General features: G+C 40.7%; 1 protein-coding gene across 13 annotated transcripts in view; it reads left to right on the forward strand.

The window, feature by feature from the left end:
• The window catches only part of UTRN (utrophin), a 555,792-nt gene that overhangs the window by 61,280 nt on the left and 472,528 nt on the right, over positions 1–21,984 (forward strand). For 5 of the 13 annotated variants that reach the window (XM_069598622.1, XM_069598633.1, XM_069598634.1 and 2 more), the window contains exon 1: positions 1,784–3,007. The exons of the other annotated variants lie outside the window; for them this stretch is intronic. In XM_069598622.1, coding sequence (XP_069454723.1) covers positions 2,914–3,007 — 94 coding nt within the window. In that variant the 5' untranslated portion in view covers positions 1,784–2,913. Of the gene's footprint in view, positions 1–1,783; positions 3,008–21,984 lie in introns of those variants that run through there. 13 annotated transcript variants of the gene reach the window in all.

A 21,984-nucleotide genomic window follows, 5' to 3' on the forward strand; every position in this document is an offset into this window, starting at 1 on the left:
AAAACAGTGGATTACATAGTGCAGCCTTGGGACATGGAAAATTTCTTAGAAGATGAATGAATCATATTATTAATACATCTTGTGGGGCCTGAGGCCTTATATTGAAAAACAGGGGAAAAGTTATTTTTTTAAAGCTTGTATCCTTTTTGTATTTTCCTTCTTGTGTTTTATGTAGACTTTATTCTTTTTAATTTTTTAAGGCATTACAAATAATTTAAAATAGAATGTTTTAGGAATAAAATAATTCATTTCATTGTACATGAATTTTTTCAAACATCAGAAATCTGAAAAAAATGAATATCTCTTTGAATGAGATTGAGTTAGATTAGATAAAGACTTCAAATTAGAAAATATGATAATCCCTCAAATTAGATTGGATTATATGTTTTGAATTTTGGATTAGATAATCTCTTTGAATTTTATTGGATAATCCCTTTGAATTAGAATAATTACTATCCTTCTCTCAATATCACATTTTTTAGAGAAAAGGGGAAGACATCGGTAGTATCTAGAATCCTGACTTGTTCCTCTTGGCTTCCTTAAAATTTTGTAATAACCTTAATCTTAAATTAAATCGTCTAAAATTTCTTTCTATAAATAATTATGGTTATTCACATATAAAAGGCTGCTTTAATTGAGACTGTTTCTATTTAGGAAGACGACAAATACAGAAAGACATGTGGAAACAACTGATTTAGAATTTAATGTTTTTATAAGCAGCCCTTGGGTAGGGGAAGATAAACCAACTGCTTTAGCAGCCTCTTGCTTAGAGATGTAATCTGAACACCAGCAGTATTAGCTGGTATGTTATACCAGATTACAATGTTGAAATACATTTTTGTATTTGGGCTTTGACAACCATCAGGGAAATGTATATCAAGCCATGATGATGCCACTTCACACCCACTAGGGTGGCTATAATAAAAAAAATAAAAACTAGATAAAAATAGGTGTCGGTGAAGATGGAGAGAATTTTATCCTTCATGTACTGCTAGTGAAGGAATGGAAGATGGTGCAGCCGCTTTGGAAAGCTGTCTGGCAGTTCTTCCAAAGGTTAACTGTAGAATCCTATTATATGATCCAGTAATGCTACTCCTGGGTATTTATACTCAAGAGAAATAAAAACATCTCTTGATATAAAAATTTGTACTTGAATGCTCATAGCAGCATTATTCATGTTAGCTGAAAGGTAAAGACAGCCCAAATGTCTGCCAATTGATAAGTGAATCAATAAAATGTAGGATATTCATACAAGGAAGATTATTCAGCTGTAAACCAAAATGATATGCTGACATACTACAGCATGAAAGAAACTTTGAAAACATTATGCTAAGTAAAACAAGGCAGTCATAAAGGACTACATATTCTATGATTTCATTTATGTGAAATGCTCAGGAGAGGCAAATCTATAGTGATTGAAATTAGATTTTCATGGTTGGCTAGAATTAGGGGGTCGGTGCAGAGAGAAGATGGAGATTGAGTGCTTTTGGGGGTGATGAAAATGTTCTAAAATTGGTTGTGTGATGGATGCATAACTCTGTGAATATACTAATAACCACTGAATAATATACTTTAAATGTGTTAATTGTATGCTATGTGAATTATATCTAAATAAAGCTGTCCCCCCCCCCCAAAAAAAAAAAAATCAGGCTTTGACCATGTGACCTAATCTATAGCATTGTGCTTTTCACTCTTTCTCTCCTCACCACAATCCCACAAGACAGGTGAGGTCTCTACTCTCATTTTACAGGTTTGGATATTGAGGCTTAGAGAGGGTGTTTTGCCAGGCCTATGGTTTCTAGTCTAGAAAATACAGAGATAAGGAAGAGGAGAGTGGGGCCAGGACTGACTGTATCTCAGCCAGTAGCAGGAAGAGAGATGTCTTCTGATTTAAATCTGTGTGTATCCTGACAAGAGAACCTAAGTTATGAAAATCTTTGTTTATAAGTTGAAAGTTTTTGTTTTGAAGCAGGAGAGAAAAAAAAAGAGTTAAACAGGAATAAAAAGCCCTTGAGGCAGTATGGGTCATGGTTTTCCTTGCTGTTGAATGTGTGTGGATGATATCTGTATGTTGCTGTTGTTGCGTTGCTAAGTCGTGTCCAGCTCTTTTGCAACCCCATGGACTGTAGCCCATCAGGCTCCTCTGTCCATGGGATTTTCTGGGCAAGAATACTAGAGTGGGCTGCCATTTTCTTCTCCCTGGGATCTTCCCGACCCTGGGATTGAACTCGTGACTCCAGCATTGATTCTTTACCACTGAGGCACCTGACATCTGTGTTCCGTGATAATAAAAGAGCAAGGCAAATACACAAGATAGAACAGGCTGGAAAATATGAGTCAAAACTGTTACCTCTGATCTTATGATTCTGTGTGGTTGAATGTATTTTTTTCCATAATAGCAATCTCTAAGGAATTAAGAAATTCTTTTGAGTTCCATTTTTCCCAAGGTGTATATGCATATTGAAGTGAAATAACAAGTTCAATTTATGCTTTGAAGTAGAGTTAATATATAACCAAACTCTTCAGTCCAGTTGTATACCCAGGGCAAACACCTCTATTTATATACATGTGGGTAAGGAGGTGGGTGGAGGTGTCCTTATCAGCTGACGCTGTCAAAAACAGGAAGCAAAGTTACAATCTCTTTGTAGTGGATCAGAAACATTCAAAGGCCCTGCGTTGTGACAATTAAAAGAACAGTGACAGAAAATGACCTAAGGAATTTTCACTAACTGCGAAGTGTAACATCCTGTCTGGTATTTAGAAGAGATTCAGCTAGGTTTTAGTCAGATCCTCTCATGGGAAAAATAAAAGCCACGGCGAAACAGGACATCCCAGTGTGCAGTTCGCAGGCTGCTTCTGTTAAAATCCACTTCCTCTGCATCTTTTTCCTCGTCACTTAAGCAAATGTAGGTGATGAGCGGCCCGGCGGCCACTGCGTTTCGTTGGAAAAAGTACAGATTTGATGTGCCAGGACACGTAGCTCGCCAGTCTGGCAAGCATTTACCAGGTAAGTTTGTCAGCTTGCCTGCCTGACTCCCTGCCCTCCCTCCGCTGAGGTTTTGAAAAGAGGATGTCAGGCAAGACGGGGCTCTCTCAGTCACTTACTGAACCCAGTGTGTTAAGTAACAGAGCTGCTGGAGGCAGGACCAAGTTGGGGATGGGAACACCCCGGCATCTTCTTCCTGATGTCGCATCTGTTGTAGAGTCTGAGGAGTCGAGACCAGCATTGTGGGGTTTCACCTTTTCTTCAGAATGCGATGATTTTCCAGTTCTTGGCTTCTTGGAAAAAAAGTACATAAGGAACCATATATTTGTTGTGACAACATGTTTCATGTATTTTCAAACTAGCTTATTTCTGTCCTATAGAGAAAGTTTCCTTTGCGCTGTTGCGTAGGGATAGTGTACTATTGTACTTGATTTACTGTGCTGACTAAAAATGTATTTTACTTTTAAAAGTGGTTCAGAGCTGATTAAGGGGAGAATCAGACATTGTACTTTTGGGCGGATTGTAAATGGAGGGGTTTTGTGTTTAGGCAGTCTTGTGCAGAAGAACTCAGACTCGGAACTTCATGTTAGATGTGATCATGCACTTTTCTGTTGCTGGAGTTTACTTCCAGGGGGACCTAGATTTTTTGATTAGTTCTGATGTCCATATAGATCAAAGAAACTTGATGGGAAAAAAAATAAAAAACTCAAGTGATGTGTAATACTTGACCTTACATATCATGCTTGAATGTTGTTAGTATGGAACAACTTTTAGACTGGTCAGAATTTTTAAAAAATGGTTTTCTTTCTTTTGGAATTACTCTTTCCCTCTTAAGTTTTCCTCCCTAACTCCATGTGAATGTGGTGGTAAATGCTGGTAGGCATCCTCTCCCTGGAATGAATTCTCAACTAGAATGATTGGAGCAGCCCATGTTTTCTTAGCAAATTTGGCTTCTTGGCCAAGTGTAATAAGAGATCAGCATGGCATAATTCACTTTGTTGGCTGTTACTTTTCTCTCTTATTTAAAGAACCGTGTGGTCTCAACAGAAAATTAAAATATCTGTCAGAAACCTGAATTAAAACCTCAGGTACAAGAGCAGCATTGCAGCTTGTAGCCTTTCAAATATATATCTTGACTTTCACTTAATTCTCTTCCTTTTCCCAGCATGAATAATCTTCATTGTCTGCTAGTCTGTGCAGTAATGTCTTGCTACCAAGGGTCTCAGAAATAGGAAGATAATTAGAAGTAAAAAATTCAAATAAACTTTTAAATAATAAGCAAACTTTTATACGGGTAGACTTCAGCTTTAAACATGAATTCTCATTCATTCATACAGCATTATTTCCTACTCTGTGGTCAGTCCAAAGGCTTTAGGAAAGTAAAAAGCATTTTTAAAAAAAATACATTTTAGGGCACATTATTTTAATCAAAATAGAAGATTAGTGTGTATATGATTTGCAAGGACCTAGATTCTTTTCTTATTGGCTGTTATTAATTTACTATTTTCTTATATCTACAGGATAGCTCTCTTTAGTGATCTTGTAAATAAAGGTATAAAAAAGTACATGTTTATGGGTGGCATATTCCATTGCAATATGTGGCTATTTTTGATCTTCAAGCAGTCTCCATAATAGATTAAACTTTGGGGTGAATCCTTTATATACAGACCTCAAGTAAGGTGGAAAGAGTGAAACCATAAGTGTTTTGCATTAAACTGTTGATGTTACTGGGGTTGAGGTTTCAAATGACTTCTGCAGAACCTAAAGGGAGTAATAAAACAAGTAATAAAATGGAATAAATTGAAATATATATTTGTTGAAAATAAGCCTTTCAGTGTTATTTTTGAAACTGCCCATCCTTTTGCCCTGTGTTATCTTCTAAAATGTGCAACTCTAATTTAGTGCATTTGCTTCTCAGTAAGTTGAAATCTGATTATCTGTATCACTCTCTCTCTGGTATAGGATCATTACATTTTAAAATATTTAAAATATTTCTTTGCCTTTTCTTAATCTTGATGTCTGTGTACAAATGCCCAAATGTTAACAAATAATCTAATTGAAGGAGAATAAGTTTTTAAAAAAAGGCTTGAAGGTGTGAAATAAAAACTTACTCGGAGTTGCAGGCATCTACCAACGCACAGATGATTTAGGTCTGCCCAGGAAGCCACTTCTGGGAGGCCTCGCTTTTCTTGCCATCCTTCCTGCCTTCTCTTCAGGCTGACAGAACTCTGAGTCAGTCATTTTGAATGGGTTCACATATTCTCAACCTTGGCTGCACGTTAGAATCACCAGCGTGCTGGAGCCCCACGCCGGGGATCTTGGTATAATTAGACTGAGGCCCTGACTGTAACTGTTCAAAAGCTGCCCAAGTGATTCTGATGGGGATTCAAGATGGAAGCATATGGGGGAAGTGTATGGTTCCCTGTTAGACTGAAAGCTCCAGAAGAAGGACAGGAAGGAAGCTTATGCTTTCCTTCTGCACTCAGCCCATGCCTGTTGGCAGGGGAGTCTCAGGTTCCGCTTGAGGAATGGGTGGGTAAACAGATTTCTCTGAGCTGGAGGAGGCTACAGGAGGACCAGACCTCCTGCTTTCTGGTTTGAGCTGATGGAGAAGAGTGTGTTACATGAGACTATGGTCTGTCTGAAGATGGCTGTCATTGGGAAGAAGCTCTTGGAAGAGCTCGCTGGGGAATAGGCCAGCTCGGGGTGCACTGAACAGACCGCTCTGAAGAGACAGAGGTCCTAGATGGTAGTGTCCTCATGAAGCAAGGCAAGTGGAGAACTTTGGAATAAGAATTTGATCAGGGGCTGGGGTGCCTGTGTCTGTCTGAATGTGGAGGTGGGGCCTGTTGTGGACACTACAGGGAGGTTCTGGGTGCCAGGGTTAGTTTGAAAGGAAGAAGTGTGATTATCTTTGCCAGGAATTAGTGGCTGCCTGACCCACCCATTGGCTGTATGAATATAAAGGCTGTATGAGTATTTAGAGTGGTCAGAGTGCAGTGAGGTTTGTCTGAGGGAGTTTCTCAGGGCTTGTGAAATTTTAGCTGATCTTAATGTTTATAAAGAAAATGAGTTAGTGGTTAGGGGAATGTAATTTGCCGAGGCTTGAGAGAAAAATAATTGTTCAGTTGGGTTAAGGGTAGATGGAGTGAGTTGTTTGAAACTGAAGAACTTTGGGGGGGAATGAGAAGTATAATTAACATGGTAATGAAGAGTTGTTTGAGGGAGGGGATCCACGTCTCAGTTGCCTGTGGCATCAATGTGTAAGTCACTGAACTTCTGAGACGGGTCCCCAATCAGTAGCATCCCCCAGGTGATTTTGGTCACGAATAATTAGGTAACATGTTTCAAAGCAACTTGCAAGCTGTAGTAACAGTTCCAGGTAAATAAAAGGAATAGTAAGTTCTGTAAAAATTATACAAATATAGTCAATTGAAAATAAACTTTGCCTGCTACCTACAATATAGGAATGGAAAATCAAATATTGTGTTGGTATGGCACTTAAAATGTATTTAGGCTTAAAATGGTACTTAAAATGTATTTAAGCTGATGCTGTGCACTCTGTCATCTTTTTAGTTGTGGTTTTCCTTGGCATTACTTGAAAGGTATGATTATGACATGGGTCCTGGTTTCATGTTTCACTACGGTTCTTTGACCCTAGTTAGAGGGCACCAGGTGCTTCCTACTCTAATTGTCGGCAAATTTAGGATTTAGTTGGAGGGCCACTGATAGACTGGTGTGGGAATTAGATGGGATTTGGGCTTGGTGACTCCCTTACCCTGCTGCAATATTTTGACCTTGATTTGAACAGTTCAATGAACTGGCAGCTCAAGTAGTTTTTTCCCACTGAACTAGAACTTTCATTGTTTGGGAGAGGAAGATGAGTCATAGCCCAGTCCTACCTTTGTGACAAAGTGCAATTTTAGTCCAGGGCTAAAGGAACACAGCTTAGAAACTTTCTGTTTAAACCAGAAAGTATTGAAACTTGGATTTTGAGCTGGATGGGAATTAGTGTGGCCCTCTCTGTGGGGTTACTTTCAATGCTACATTAAGAAGCATTAATGCTTAATGAAGCATTGTCTCAGACGGTAAAGAATCTGCCTGCAATGCAGGAGACCTGGGTTCACTCCCTGGGTAGGAAACATCCTCTGGAGAAGGAAATGGCAACCCACTCCAGTGTTCTTGCCTGGAGAATCCCATGGACAGAGGAGCCTGGCAGGCTAGTCCATGGGTTCACAAAGAGTTGGACACAATTGAGTGACTTTCACTATCTCACTTTGTTTATTGAAGTACATTTTTGATCCTAAATCTAATTTTTAGTGATATATTTAAATAATCAGGTCCCTTCTTAAAAAATACAATGCAGAATTAAAATTATACAAACTGGCAAATTTCCAGTTCCTCTCCCCCTCCATATCATTGTTGTTTTGTTTGCCCTGCCACAACTCTTTTTTGGTGACTATACAAGTGTATACTTTTAGGTCTAAATTCCTACAAGCAGAATTTTTCTTTTTTAAACTGAAGTTGAAACCTTCTGGCCATAGTGTATCCCATTAAAAAAATATTAACAGTAATGACCTGTGTACATATAATTTAGTTCATTTGGGTAATTTCTGGGGCAGATATGCTTTCACTGTTGAACTGCCATCTACAAAAGGGAGAGAGATGAAAACTAGTATATATTTGTTTGGACTTGCATTGTGTGTGCTTTTTTGCATGTGAAATTGAACTCTGCATATATTTTTTGGCTCTTTGGAGAAATTCTTCAATGAATTCCCTTTTTATACATTGCTCCTCCCCACCCCCACCCCCATGCTGTTTGGATCTCTGAACTTTTAAACCTCTACTGATTTCAAAGGAAATTAATCCAAAATGGCAAATTTTGAATGACTTACTTGAATTTTGAGTTTTAAGATGCTTAACTTCCAGTCTAAAAGACAAACCTGATTTCTGGGTCTCTGGGACAGAAGTTTGTGTCTTTGGACTTGGGCTCTGTGTTTTCTTGCTCCCTTTCAGCTGTGGAAGCTGTCATCATCCCAATCTGTGCTGAGGCTGATAATTATTTAGGAGCCCTTGAGACTGGTAATTATTTAAGTGCCTTTGCTATTTTATTACATTTTCACATCCTGATAACTTATTTTCGTAGCAATGGTGAATCCCAGGATTATTTTTAGAATAGCCCATGTTCTGTGTAGTTTGTGGAACATGTTAGAGTTATCAGAAAGGATCTGGACTTGGAATTGCATGGTTGAATCTCAGCTATGTTGCATATCGAGTCTTAGTTTCCTTTTTTGCAAAATGGAGATAGTGGAGCTGTTCTAAGTCTTTAAAAAAAGTGTATGCGTATAAGGGCTTCCCTGGTGACTCAGTGGTAAAGAATCCTCCTGCCAATACAAGAGACATGGGTTTGACCCCTGATCTGGGAAGATCCCACATGCCTCCGAGCAACTAAGCCTGTGTACCACAGCCACTGAGCCTGTGCTCTACAGCCTGGGAGCCACAGCTACCGAAGCCTGTGAGCCCGAGAGCCTGTGGTCTGCAAAAGGAGAAGCCACCACCGTTGAAGCACAAGGGCCACAACTAGAGAGTAGCCCCCGTTCACCGAAATAGGAGACAAGCTCAAGCAGCAGTGAAGACCCAGGAGAGCCAAAAATAAAAATATATAATGAAAAAAAAATTTTTAAGTGTATGCATGTAAGATCCCTTGCACATTGCTTGGTAAGTTGCAGGAAAGATTATAGTAGAGCTTTTTAAGTTAATGGAAAAAAATACAGTTTAGATGCTAAATGAAGGTAATATTGGCTTCAGTGAGGCCCCACATGCACCATCATACTGAAAATTTACCAGTTTTTTCTCATCCTTCGATCAAGATCTGTTAGTGATTTTTCACATCAAAGCATCAAAGCTGTAATTCTCTGCTGGGCTCATTTAACCACAGATCCAGTACGTGGCAAGAAATTTCAACCTATACAGGCTGGCAAACGGCCTACTGTTGCTTGGAGAGTGTCTGTGGCAGGGTGCCTAAAATGTTTTGCTAGTTTCAAAGTTCACTTTCATTTGTTCAGAAAGGTTTGTATTGTTTGCAGGCAAGCAAGGCAAGCAAAGGGAAAGGGTATACAGCTTCCCATGTGAGTCTGTGCTGTGTGACCTGTTTGCCATTTGGTGCCTATTATATAGAAAGCTTTGTATAGTCTGTAGAGAGGACTATTTCTCCAAATAGAGGAAAACTGTTGTGATGGTCTGGAAGCGTGATAGATTTCAATTTAATGCCATTGATCGGGATACTGTTAGAGGCTGAGCTACACTGAAGTTTTGAGATAGGTATCTTGCACAAAGTCTTCATGTATCATCAGTGGGAGTGCCTCATCTGATAGCTATTCACATGACCTTCTGAGAAACAGCTCCTCTTGACGCACCAACACAGACTTCTGGCCCAGCCCTCCGGCCACTAGCTAGGTACCTGCTGCCATAGCGAGTCTCCAGGCTTTTGACTTGGCCTGTTTTCTAGTTTGACTCCTGGATTCTGTGCTTTTAATTTCTGCTTTGACTTTCAGGCAATAACTCTCTTTCTGGTGTTAGAAGCTCCTGGATTGTGTTTGACGGAAGAAATATATTTCCCCGTCAGATACATTTTCTCCCTAGATAACCCTGACCTACCCATGCAGTCTGATATCTGACAGTACTCTGATAACTGTTTAGTTAGTTGTTAACAAATATTTATTGTCGGACTCTGAATAGTATTACAGCAGGCAAAGGAAAATTAAAGTTTGTGTGTATTTGCAGGTCCACTGATTTATGGGACATTTGGAGAAGGAAAAAAATTGTGAAATGAAATACTTACTATATTTTATACCTAATCATGTGGATTCTTTAAAATAAAGATTACAGTCCATCTTTACTCACATTCATTTAAAAAATCATGGTGGATTTCATTGTAATGGACTTTACGCTGAGGAGTTATGGATATTTTGCAAGTGGGTTGAGAAAGCTGTTCTCACTTTCCTCTGTGTCCCACTGGATCCTTCTTATCCAACCAGCTACTTCCTATCCATTTCTTCTGCTGTTACAAGAAAAAGCCTATGCTTTATGTTGAGAATTTGTCTGTGGCTGAATTAACTGAGCACCCTTAAAAAAGTCCTGTGTATTTACTGAATTTGTTGCTAGGTCTTATGCTGCAGAATTTCTCAAAGTAATAAAATCTAAATAAAAAAAGAATGGTGTTGAAGGTAAATCTCCTTCTTGATTACTGTAATAAAGAATTGACATTTACTTCCCATAATTTGTAAGTCAGTCAGTAGGTTATATTTGTCTGGTGTTTCATGCCGAAGAAGTCTTATCATATTGGGTTTGTGTTAGGAAGAAGGTAAGCATTGATTTTCCTGTAACTTTCCAATTTTATTTTTCTCTTCATTGGTTCTTACCTAGAGTAGTGCTCAGTTTTCTGTCAACCTCAACCCAGCTACACATGGTTAAGAATGAGAGATAAGAAAAAAAAAAAAGACCCCAAAATAAATGATTCAGAGAATACTTATGGAGACCTGCTGTTTTCTGAGTCCTGTTGTAATTGCTGAGTGCTTTCGTTTGTTTGTTTGATTAATTTATTTATTTGACTGCACCAGGTCTTAGTTGCAATGTGTGGGATATTCGTTGTGACATGCAGGATCTGGTTCCCTGACCAGGGATTGAACCTGGGCCCCCTGCATCGAGAGCTCAGAGTCTTAGCCTCTAGACCACCAGGGAAGTCTCACTGGGTGTTTTAAGTCAGGTTTTGAACTAAATGATTCTGCTGACTGGCATTCCAGGACTGCTGTGTGCCCTGCAGGCTGCACATAAATGTTGAGGGACATCAGTGGGGACATCACTGTGAAGTGATGGGGAGAATGAAGTGATGGGGAGAATGCTTCATCACTGATGAAGCAGATGGGGACATCAGTGAAGTGTCTTCTGTTCAGTTCAGTAGCTCAGTCGTGTCTAACTCTTTGCGACCCCATGGACTCCAGGCTTCCCTGTCCATCACCAACTCCCGGAACTTGCTCAAACTCATGTCCATGGAGTTGGTGATGCCATCCAGCCATCTCATCCTCTGTCTTCCCCTTCGCCTCCTGCCCTCAGTCTTTCCCAGCATCAGAGTCTTTTCCAAGCAGTCAGTTCTTTGCATCAGGTGGCCAAAGGATTGGATCTTCAGCTTCAGCATCAGTCCTTCCAATGAATAGTCAGGACTGATTTCTGTGAGGATTGACTGGTTTGATCTCTTTGCAGTCCAAAGGACTCTCAAGAGTTTTCTCCAAAACCACAGTTCAAAAGCATCAATTCTTCAGTGCTCAGCTTTCCTTATGGGTCTTAGGCACTCATTTTAGTGATTGTTTCCTTAATTCAGACTTAGATATTCAGTTTGAAAGTAAATTTGAAAGGTAGGGGGCCTGAGGGCTGCTAAAAATGGAAACACTGACAATCATGAGACAGGCCTATTGGCAGGCTGATCCTAGAGAAGACAAAAAAAAAAAAAAAAAAGAGCAAAGACATGTCAAAGCCAAGCAACAAGAGTCCGTATGACGCAAATATTTTGCTATTCAAGTAGGCTAAATTGAGAAAGCTATTAGCACGTGAAGAAGCTCTCGCAGTGAGACGACCATGCAAGTGAGAGGAGGCAGGATGGTTTTCTGCAGCATCCTTTCAGGCTCTAAAGTCCTCTTTGCATATTTTGTCTGGGTTAGTGTTAGTCCCTCAGCTGTGTCTGAGTCTTTGGGATTCCGCGGACTGTAGCTCTCCAAGCTCCTCTGTCCATGGAATTCTCCCGGCAAGAAGACTGGAGTGGGTAGCCATTCCCTTCTCCAGGGGATCTTCCCGACCCAGGGATCAAAGCCAGCTCTCTTGCTTTGTAGGCAGATTCTTTACCCTCTGAACTACCAGGGAAGCCACTTGAATTCAAATGAACAAAGGCCCCTTCTCTGACCCTGGATGGCGTGACTTAGGCTAATCTGTGTTACTGGTTTCCAGGTGCAGAGGGTCGGTACTTAGCAGCCAGTGTTCACTTGCTTTCGGAAGCTGTAAATATTCTTGGTACGGAGCCTTCCCTGCTCTGAGCAGTGTGTCCTCAAGTTCATTCTTTCTTTCTTTTTTTATCCCTTCCTACAACTATTTATTTTATTTTTTAAAAATATATTTATTTGTTTATTTATTTTTGGCTACACTGAATTTTTGTCACTGCACACAGGCTTTCTGCAGTGCGGCAAGCAGGGGTTACTCTCCAGTTGCAGTGTGTGGGCTTCTAATTGCACAGGCTCTAGAGCGCAGGCTTAGTAGTTGCAGCACAGGGGCCCACTTGCCCCACGCCATGTGGAATCTTCCCTGCCCAGGGATTGAACCTGTGTCCCCTGCATTGGCAGGCAGATTCTTAAATACCGGACCACTAGGCAATGGCACCCTACTCCAGTACTCTTGCCTGGAAAATCCCATGGTGGGGGAGACTGGTAGGCTGTAGTCCATGGGGTCGCTAAGAGTCGGACACGACTGAGCGACTTCACTTTCACTTTTCCCTTTCACGCACTGGAGAAGGCAATGGCAAGCCACTCCAGTGTTCTTGTCCTGGAGAATCCCAGGGACGGGGAAGCCTGGTGGGCTGCCGTCTATGGGGTCGCACAGAGTCGGACATGACTGAAGCGACTTAGCAGCAGCAGCAGTAGGGAAGTCCCTTAAGTTCATTCTGCTATTGGAGTAAAACCAATTTACTTCATGGCTGGTCAAGTAAATCTTTTCTAGGAATCCTTTCCTGCCTTCCAGGTGTGAGTTGGCTACCCTCCCCTCTGCTTTTCCCACAGCTTCTCCACCAGGATCAAAGTCAGCAATCCTTAGAGTGTTCATCTGTCCCAGCATTTATGTCAGATGTTATCGTGCTCAGTCACTAAGTCGTGTCTGACTCTCTGTGACCCCATGGACTATAGCCCACCAGGCTCTCTGCCCATGGGATTTTCCAGGCAAGAATACTGGAGCGGGTTGCCATTTCCTCCTCCAGGAGATCTTCCAGACTGAACTCACGTCTCCTGAACTGGCAGGTGGATTTCTTTTTTTTACCACTGAGCCACCTACTGCACTGTGTTTAGCTCAACATATATTTCCAGTAGGCAAGATCTTACATGTGTGTGCGTGCTCAGTTATGTCTGACTCTTTGCAATGCCATGGACTGTGGCCTGCCAGGCTCCTCTGTTCACTGAACCTGGATATCCCACATTGCAGGCAGATTCTTTACCATTTGAACCACCAGGGAAGCCCCAAGATATTATTATAGATTATATATAAACTCTATATTTATGATATAAATGTGCTGAGGGCACACTGCTTTCCAAATCAACACACATAAAGTAAGTGGCTTTTAAACATAATTTGAACATACGAATTTATATTTTGGTTTGATGACTTATTAAAATTTAGAAATAATAATTACCTATCTTTCCATGGTATTTGTTTTTCTTCTTGATTTCCATTTACAGATGTTATAGATCAGTGTTTTTGAAAGTGTGATCTATCACATTTAAAAATCTCTGCAAGTGATTTTGCCTGTTTGAGAACCCCAGCTCTGGACTTTGAGGATAGAGGCTGGGCTTGTTCCTGTCTTTGAATCCTCAGACTTACCACAGCTCCTGGCACATTTTAGTTGCTCTTTTTTTTTTCTTTCTCTCCACTGAATGAGATAGAATCCCAGTCGGAAGTGTTTGGAGAGCAGGTGTGCGTGTGGAATACAGCAGCACAGTCAGAAGCCACCTGGATAATTCTCGACCATGTTTCATTGGTTTTTTAAATCAACAGCATGTGAGAGTGAAATGTAACATGGATATATGAGAATTAGCTTTTTAAAATTTTTCTTGCCCAGAAAAATATACTGTAACTTTGTTATTTGTATTTTTACCTTGTTTGAAGCAAATTTTATTTTAGGATAGTTTTACATTTATAGAAATTAAATGCAAAGATGGTACAGGGCATTCCCATATACCCCTCTCTGTGTTCCCTTCCCTCTGTTGTTGATATATTTTATTACTATGTAATATTTGTGTGTGCTTAGTTGCTCAGTCATGTCCAACTCTTTGTGATCCCATGGACTGTAGCCTGCCAGGCTCCTCTGTCCATGGCATTTTCCAGACAAGAATACTGACTAGAATGGGTTACCATGCCCTCCTCCAGGATCTAGGGATTGAATCCAGGTCTCCTGAACTGCAGGGAGATTCTTTACCATCTGGGTCATGAGGGAAGCCCTTACTGTGTCATAATTAGTGAACAATAATGATATATTATTATTCATTAAGTCATTATTAAATAGCATTAACTAAAGGCCTCCCTAAGGGTTGTTATTAAAAGTTTGTAGATTGACAGATGAAATACTACGTATAACTTCTACCAAGTTTTTCTTTAAGTTAGGCTTTTGTGTTTGAATTCTTGCATGCAGCCATAGTTGCAAGTATATTTACAAAGCAAGTGGGCCAATTCCTATGATAATTAGATTATACAATAGATTTTTCAGGTGTCATTGGTTTTTGGGGACCTGGAAAAGGGGAAGGTTATTTTCAAAGGCTGACATTCAGTTAATATATCTGAAGCACTCTGTATTAATGAAAATATTTATTGACCTCTCAGGTGTTGTTAGGTATGAGGCTTGTTTTAACAATTTATAGTGTATTCAGGTAGAGGTTGGAGAAGGCAATGACATCCCACTCCAGTACTCTTGCTTGGAAAATCCCATGTACGGAAGAGCCTGGTAGGCTGCAGTCCATGGGGCTGCTAAGACTCAGACGCGACCGAGCGACTTCATTTTCACTTTTACTTTTCACTTTCATGCTTTGGAGAAGGAAATGGCAACCCACTCCAGTGTTCTTGCCTGGAGAATCCCAGGGATGGGGGAGCCTGGTGGGCTGACGTCTATGGGGTCGCACAGAGTCGGACATGACTGAAGTGACTTAGCAGCAGCAGGTAGAGGTATACTACTAAAAAAGTATGTAACAACTGTTATGACCTGGATTGGACACGACTGAGCTACTGAACTGAACTGAACTGATGGCCTGGGCCCCCACCAGTCAGAATAATGTCCAAATGATCGGAAGGAATAATGGTGAGCAAATGTATTTGTCAGCCCTGGCGCTCAGATGTTCAGTCAGGTCCAACTCTTTTTGACCCCATGGGCTAAAGCTCTCCAGGCTTCTCTGTCCATGGGATTTCTCAGGCAAGAATACTGGAGTGGGATGCCATTTTGTCCTCCAGGGAATCTTCCAGACCCAGAGATCCAACTTGCATCTCTTACATCTCCTGCATTGGCAGGCAGATTCTTTATCATTAGTTCCACCTGGGAAGCTCACCTGCTGCTGCTGCTGCTAAGTTGCTTCAGTCGTGTCCGACTCTGTGCGACCCCATAGACGATGGCTCACCATGCTCCCGTGTCCCTGGGATTCTCCAGACAAGAACACTGGAGTGGGTTGCCATTTCCTTCTCCAATGCATGAAAGTGAAAAGTGGAAGTGAAGTCACTCAGTTGTGTCCGACGCTTAGTGACCCCATGGACTGCAGCCTTCCAGGCTCCTCCATCCATGGGATTTTCCAGGCAAGAGTACTGGAGTGGGGTGCCATTGCCTTCTCCAGGGAAGCTCACCAACTAATGTCTACAGTCTCCCCAGAATATCTGCAGACATTGTCAAAAATCTCCTATGGGGAATGATTGCTCCTGGTCGTAAACCCCTGATAGAAAGCTTTTTGAGCCATCTATTACCAACTCGATGGACATGAATTTGGGTAAACTCCAGGAGTTGGTGACGGACAGGGAGGCGTGGCGTGCTGCGATTCATGGGGTCGCAGAGTCGGACACGACTGAGCCACTGGACTGAACTGAGCTGATTACTGCTTCTGTAAGTTCTTTCTAAATATTTGCTATTATTGCTGTTGTTGGTGGTGTCTTCATTTCAGTTACCGCTGATGGTTAAAAACACTCAGCTAACTAAGAAAGACACATCAGGATTCTTTACATAGTGAAATCTCGACATGTAAATAAGGCTGTATTTTTTTATAATATTTACTCAGTTTGTCAGACATGTACATATGGTGGGAAGAAATCTCAGCTCTATTCACAAAGGTTTTCTGCTTTCCTCACCTGCCATTTTCCTTCCTGAGGTTGTAGCCTGTGACTAAGGCAGCTCACAGGTGTGGAATTTGGAGGTTTCTGTAGGTGTGGAATGTAAAGATCAGTTGTTCCTGCTCCTTCCTCACACCAACCTGTAGCCTGCTTTGAGCTGATAGTGGCTCAGCCTGGGCAGAAGCCTGTATTTTGGTTCATGCCAAGTTCCCCTCGTTTCCCATGATGATATGTTATTAGTGTCCTGATCCCTGTTGTTTGTTAAGTTAATCTTTGCTTCAGGGATCTCAGAAGATCACAGCACTTTGTTTTCAGCCACTTCATTTTGTAATAATTACTCTGGGGAGGTGAGGTGACTAGAGATGTGTAAGCCCAATAATTTAATATCTACAAATAGTGTTTTATATTTAACTTTCCTATCCATTCCTCTTCAGCGTTCTAAAAACAGATACTTAAATTGTTTAAACAGATATCCCTTCTTCCTTAGTCTTAGGTATCCATTTTCCTATTGAAAGGAGATAGATAGACTTATTAATCTTCAGATCTGTGAGAGGGAGAATATCCCAATAGGGGTCTAGGATCAAATGAAATCCCCTCAAGTGAGAATCGTTGGTTGTAGGACTTCTTATGAAAACTCTGAAAGCCTAATTTTTTTTCTCCTTTGCATCCTCGCAAATAATTATTTGTCAATATTGATTGATTTTAAAAATAATTATTTATGGTATTTAAATCTGAAATAATAAAAATTAATTTTAGTGATTTAAAATTATTTAAAATGTGAGATCCTGTTGGTTAACTCATTGTTAGGTAGGTCTACTCAGAAAATTTAGGAAATATATTTTTTTCTTTTTTTTTTTAATGTGAGCCATTTTCTAAAGTCTTTATTGAATTTGTTACAATATTGTTTCTGTCCTATGTTTTGATTTTTTGACCACAAGGCATGAGGGATCTTACCTCCCTAGCCAGGGATCGTACCCGCACTCCCTGCATCGGAAGCTAAAGTTGTAACCATTGGACTGCCAGGGAGGTCCCAGGATATGTACTTCAAAAGGCAGGTTTACATCCCATGTATCAGATACGGTCAGTTCACCCCCACCTTGTCCCAAGCACGCCTATATTTTGATTGGAGCAGTTGGGTTTCAGAGGAGTTAGATTACCTGAATTTCAGTCCAGGTACCTCCATTTACTACCTCTGTATACCCTGGGAAAGTTCCTTAATTTTTAATGTCTGTGAACTCTGCTGAAAAATGGGAACCATAGAAGCATTTACATCATTTGGATGTTATAGAGGTTAGATTACATAGTAACCCATGAAGGAAGCATTAAATACATGTTGCTAGTAATGGCAACAATAATGATGTTACTATTACTAATAAGACTAGTATTACGGGCTTCCCATGTGGCTTAGAAGTAAAGAATTGTGTTTGCCAATGCAGGTGACGGGGATTTGGTCCCTGGGTTGGGAAGATCCCCTGGAGGAGGGCATGACAACCCACTCCAGTATTCTTTTTTTTTTTTTTTTCACTCCAGTATTCTTGCCTGGAGAATTTCATAGACAGAGGAGCCTGGTTACAGTTCATGGGGTCACAAAGAATCAGAGAGGACCGAGCAACTAACACTTCCACTTTCACTTATGTATTAGAGATGCTGCTGCTGCTGCTGCTAAGTCGCTTCAGTTGTGTCCGACTCTGTGGGACCCCATAGATGGCAGCCCACCAGGCTCCCCCGTCCTTGGGATTCTCCAGGCAAGAACACTGGAGTGGGTTGCCATTTTCTTCTCCAATGCATGAAAGTGAAAAGTGATAGTGAAGTCGCTCAGTCGTGTCTGAGTCTTAGCGACCCCATGGACTGTAGCCTACCAGGCTCCTCCATCCATGGGATTTTCCAGGCAAGAGTACTGGAGTGGGGTGCCATTGCCTTCTCTGATTAGAGATGCTAAATGACTCAAACTTAGCTGAATTGAAATTTGATTCTTTTTGCCCATTCTCTTTAGATGATCTTTCCGACCCAAGAATTGAACCCAGGTCTCCTGCATTGCAGTCATATTTTGACTGTCTGAGCCACCAGGGAAGTCCCTTTAGGTAATAGTGAGCCATAAAATAGGTACAGTGTGCGTGTGTTAGTCTCTCGGTCATGCCCAACTCTTTGCAACCCCATGGAATGCAGCCTGCCAGGCTCCTCTGTCCATGGGATTTTCTAGGCAAGGATACTGGAGTGGTTTGCCATTTCCTTCTCCAGGGGATTTTCCTGACCCAGGGACTGAACCTGGGTCTCCTGTACTGCAGGCAGATTCTTTACCAACTGAGTTACCAGGGAAGAGAAAGAGATATAAAAGCTAGCTTCTTTATTCTTACGCTGAACAGAAATATTATGACTTCAGAATTTAAAGAACTAATATTTGGTGCTATTCCATGGAAATCCTTCTTCCTAAATGTCTTGATATTAACTATCTTTTTAGCCTATTAATTTTTGTGTTGTTAAAAAAAAGATAATGTCTTATTTCATAAACACTTTTATTCTTTAAAGAAAATTCCAGATTTCTTACCTACATTTTTGAGTAATTTTTCTTTTATAAATCAGAAATATGAAAGAATTTAGAAAAGAAAAATATTCTTATATCTGCCATCTTAATACATTAGTACCTTTCAGGTCTTATTTTCCCATTTAGTCTTTGTGTTCATATCTTAAAAATGATTGTAATTACATAACTCTTCTAACTCTTTGTTTTGGTTATTTTAGTTTTATAATATTTTGTAAGTAATTTTCATGTTTCCATTGGGTAGCTTTATGTAATTTATTTAACTCCCCGTTTTTTTGGTATTTATTTTATTACTAGCTTTTCGACATTATGGGTAACTACATTGAAAAATAATCTTCATTGATCTGTAAAATGAAGATGATGAAAGTACTATAGGATTGTCTTGTGGATTATATAAGTGAGTAGATATAAAGCAGGGTTTATCAACCATGGCACTATTGCCGTTGTGGGCCAGGTACATTTTTGCTGGAGGTTCCCTGATGGCTCGGTGGTAAAGAGTCCTCCTGCAATGCAGGAGACATAGGAAACGCAAGTTTGATTCTTGGGTCGAGAAGATCCTCTGGACGAGGAAATGGCAACCCACTCCAGTATTCTTGCCTAAAAAACTCTATGGACGGAGGTGCCTGGTGGACTACAGACTAAGGGTCACAAACAGCTGGACACAACTGAGTGACTGCGCACACAAATACACAGAAATTCTTTGCCGGGGGGGCTGTCTGGTACTCTGTAGATGTTTAACAGCATCTCTGGCCACTACCCACTAGTTGTGATAAACAAAAGTGTCTCCAGACATTGTCCAGTGTGTCCTAGAAGGCAGACTGGCTCTCAGTCGAAAACCCTGAAATAAAACATTTAGAACAACTGGGCTCTGCTCTAATGTGTGCTATATAAATATTTGTTATTACTGTTATTGCTTTTTGCTACCATTCTTCATTTCAGTTAACTTGTTTCTGATAAGTTCCTAGAAACAGAATTTCTGGGACAAGAGGTTTAGTTTTAGGGTTTCTGACTCGTATGACTAAATATCACTCCCCAGAAGGACGGTGTTAAGTTAAATGCCATCAGTTGTGTATAATTATGTCAGCATTTCTGAGATCCAGCCACTATGCAACTGTTAGTACCACATATTGTTTTGTTTTCAGTTCTTGTAACTACTAGTCGAGACAAGCACTGCCTATGTTTCTTTATTTGTGTTGTCATATCTGAGGATTCTGGCTTATCCATCCTGACATCCCCTTTCCCCCCCACACTTTTGTTTTTTGAGCTGTTTTGCCATCTACCATATGAAGTTGAAAAGTCATACCCTCAATAAGCAGGTTTGCATCAAGTTTCTTTGCTTGACCTTTAATAGCATCCAAGTTGAACATTGTTGAGGTCCTTTCAGATTACTGTGTTTTACCCAAATAGTCCTTTACTGTTTCAGATTAAGACACAGTAATTGACAGTGTCCCATAATATGAGAACTTTCTGGATTTAAATATAAGGTGGCATCCTCTTTTTTTGAAGGATATTTTGGTGGAAAAGCACTCAACCTTGTATTCTGTGATATGTGTCATCTAATGTGGTTGCCTCTGGTTTTGGAAACAATCGGGATCCTAGCTGTAGCAGAGGCCGTGGGTGCCCATCTCGCAACCCCTGCTTCCAACACTTTGTTGCACAGGGGGGTTGCCAGTTCAGGCACCTGCATTCTTTCACTTTTCTGGAAAAGCTCATCCCCAGGTTTGGTAGGAAGTGCCAGCCCCCAGCAATTCACAGCCAGTGACTGCTGTAGTATAAGTCCCTAGCTCTCTTGTAAATCTCAGGTCAGATCCCTTTGAGATGAGCATTTTATACGGGTTCTCCCAAGTTCCCTGTTGAATTAAGATTCACTGATAATTGAAACAACTCTTTTGTTGGCTCCTTTTTCTTTGACTCAATTCGTCACTCCCTACCAGTGTTTCCTGGGGTTGTCTCCAAAATAAACTACTTATACTAGAATCCTTATCTCATGGGCTGCTTCTGGGGTAAAGTGGACTAAGATGTTAGACAACTTTTCCTTTGACCTTGGTGGAAGAAGAGAAAAAACAGACCAGGAAAATAGAAATCTTTGAAAGACCCGACTGTGTAGGAGGTAGATGAGTTTAGTTTCAGTGACTGAAGACACAATTGGACAAGAAAAAATTCTAGTTATGCTACTGCCAGGAAAGAGTCTCTGGACTGCATGGTGAGATTAAAGCCACAGTAGGTTGGCTTTCAGTGTCCCTGCCTAATGTGACTTTCTGCCACTGCCTGCACACCATGGAGTGACTCCAGGGCTTGCTGGTTTTCAGTTTGTGGCTTTCTCCATATAGAGGGAGACTAAGGTTAGAAAGAAAAAAAAAATCCTCATCTACTATCCTCTGAATTTTGTTCTTGAATTTGAGCTAATTATTAATGTCTTTAGCTGCAGCTCTGCTAGTTTGACAGGCAGGGCAATATATATATATATATATGTATACAGCCTGGTGGCTCAGCAGTAAAGAATCCACTTGCCAATGCAGGAGACACAGGTTTAATCCTTGGATTGTGAAGATTCCCTGGAGGAGGCAATGGCAACCCACTCCAGTATTCTTACCTGGAAAATTCCATGGACAGAGGAGCCTGGTGGGCTACACAGTCCATGGGGTCAAAGAAAGAGTCAGAGGTGACTTAGTGACTTAGCAACAACAAAATTTTTTTTTCTTGTCAACCAACATACATACTTTTACTTGTAAAAATTAAAACTTTTTGTTATGTAAAACTTTACATACATTCTTTACAAGTTTGCAGTACATTAGGTTATGGCCAGCATTCCGCACAAAACACAGAGTAGCAGCTTGGATCATTTAGAGCTTGTGTGGCTGGACAGGTGTTTGCTCCCTCTGCTCAATGGGCCCAACCAGGCCCACCACCCTGGTTCTCTGAAGAAGAGCTGCATCTGTCCTGACTTAGGCAGGGCAATATATTTTTTTTTAATTTATTAATTTTTAGTTTGGAAATATTTGCTTTATAATATTGTGTTGGTTTCTGCCAAACATCAACATGAAGCAGCCATAGGTATACATATGTCCCACCCCATCTCACGCCTCTGGGTTGTTACAGAGCACTGGTGTGAGCTCCCTGAGTCACACAGCAAATCCCACTGGCCATCTATTTTACATATGGTACTGTACATGTTTCCATGCTGCCCTCTCAATTCGTCCCACCCTCTCCTTGCTCCGCTGTGTCTACAAGTCTGTGCTCTATGTCTGCATCTCCTTTGCTGCAGGTGGGGCAATATTTATTTCCATTTCAAGCTTAGTCTGGAGGGCTGTGTTTGAGTTAAAAGCATCAAGGAATTGAGGGGAAAACCAGA

This window comes from Ovis canadensis, chromosome 8, assembly GCF_042477335.2.
Source record: "Ovis canadensis isolate MfBH-ARS-UI-01 breed Bighorn chromosome 8, ARS-UI_OviCan_v2, whole genome shotgun sequence".
Taxonomy (NCBI): Eukaryota; Metazoa; Chordata; class Mammalia; order Artiodactyla; family Bovidae; genus Ovis; species Ovis canadensis.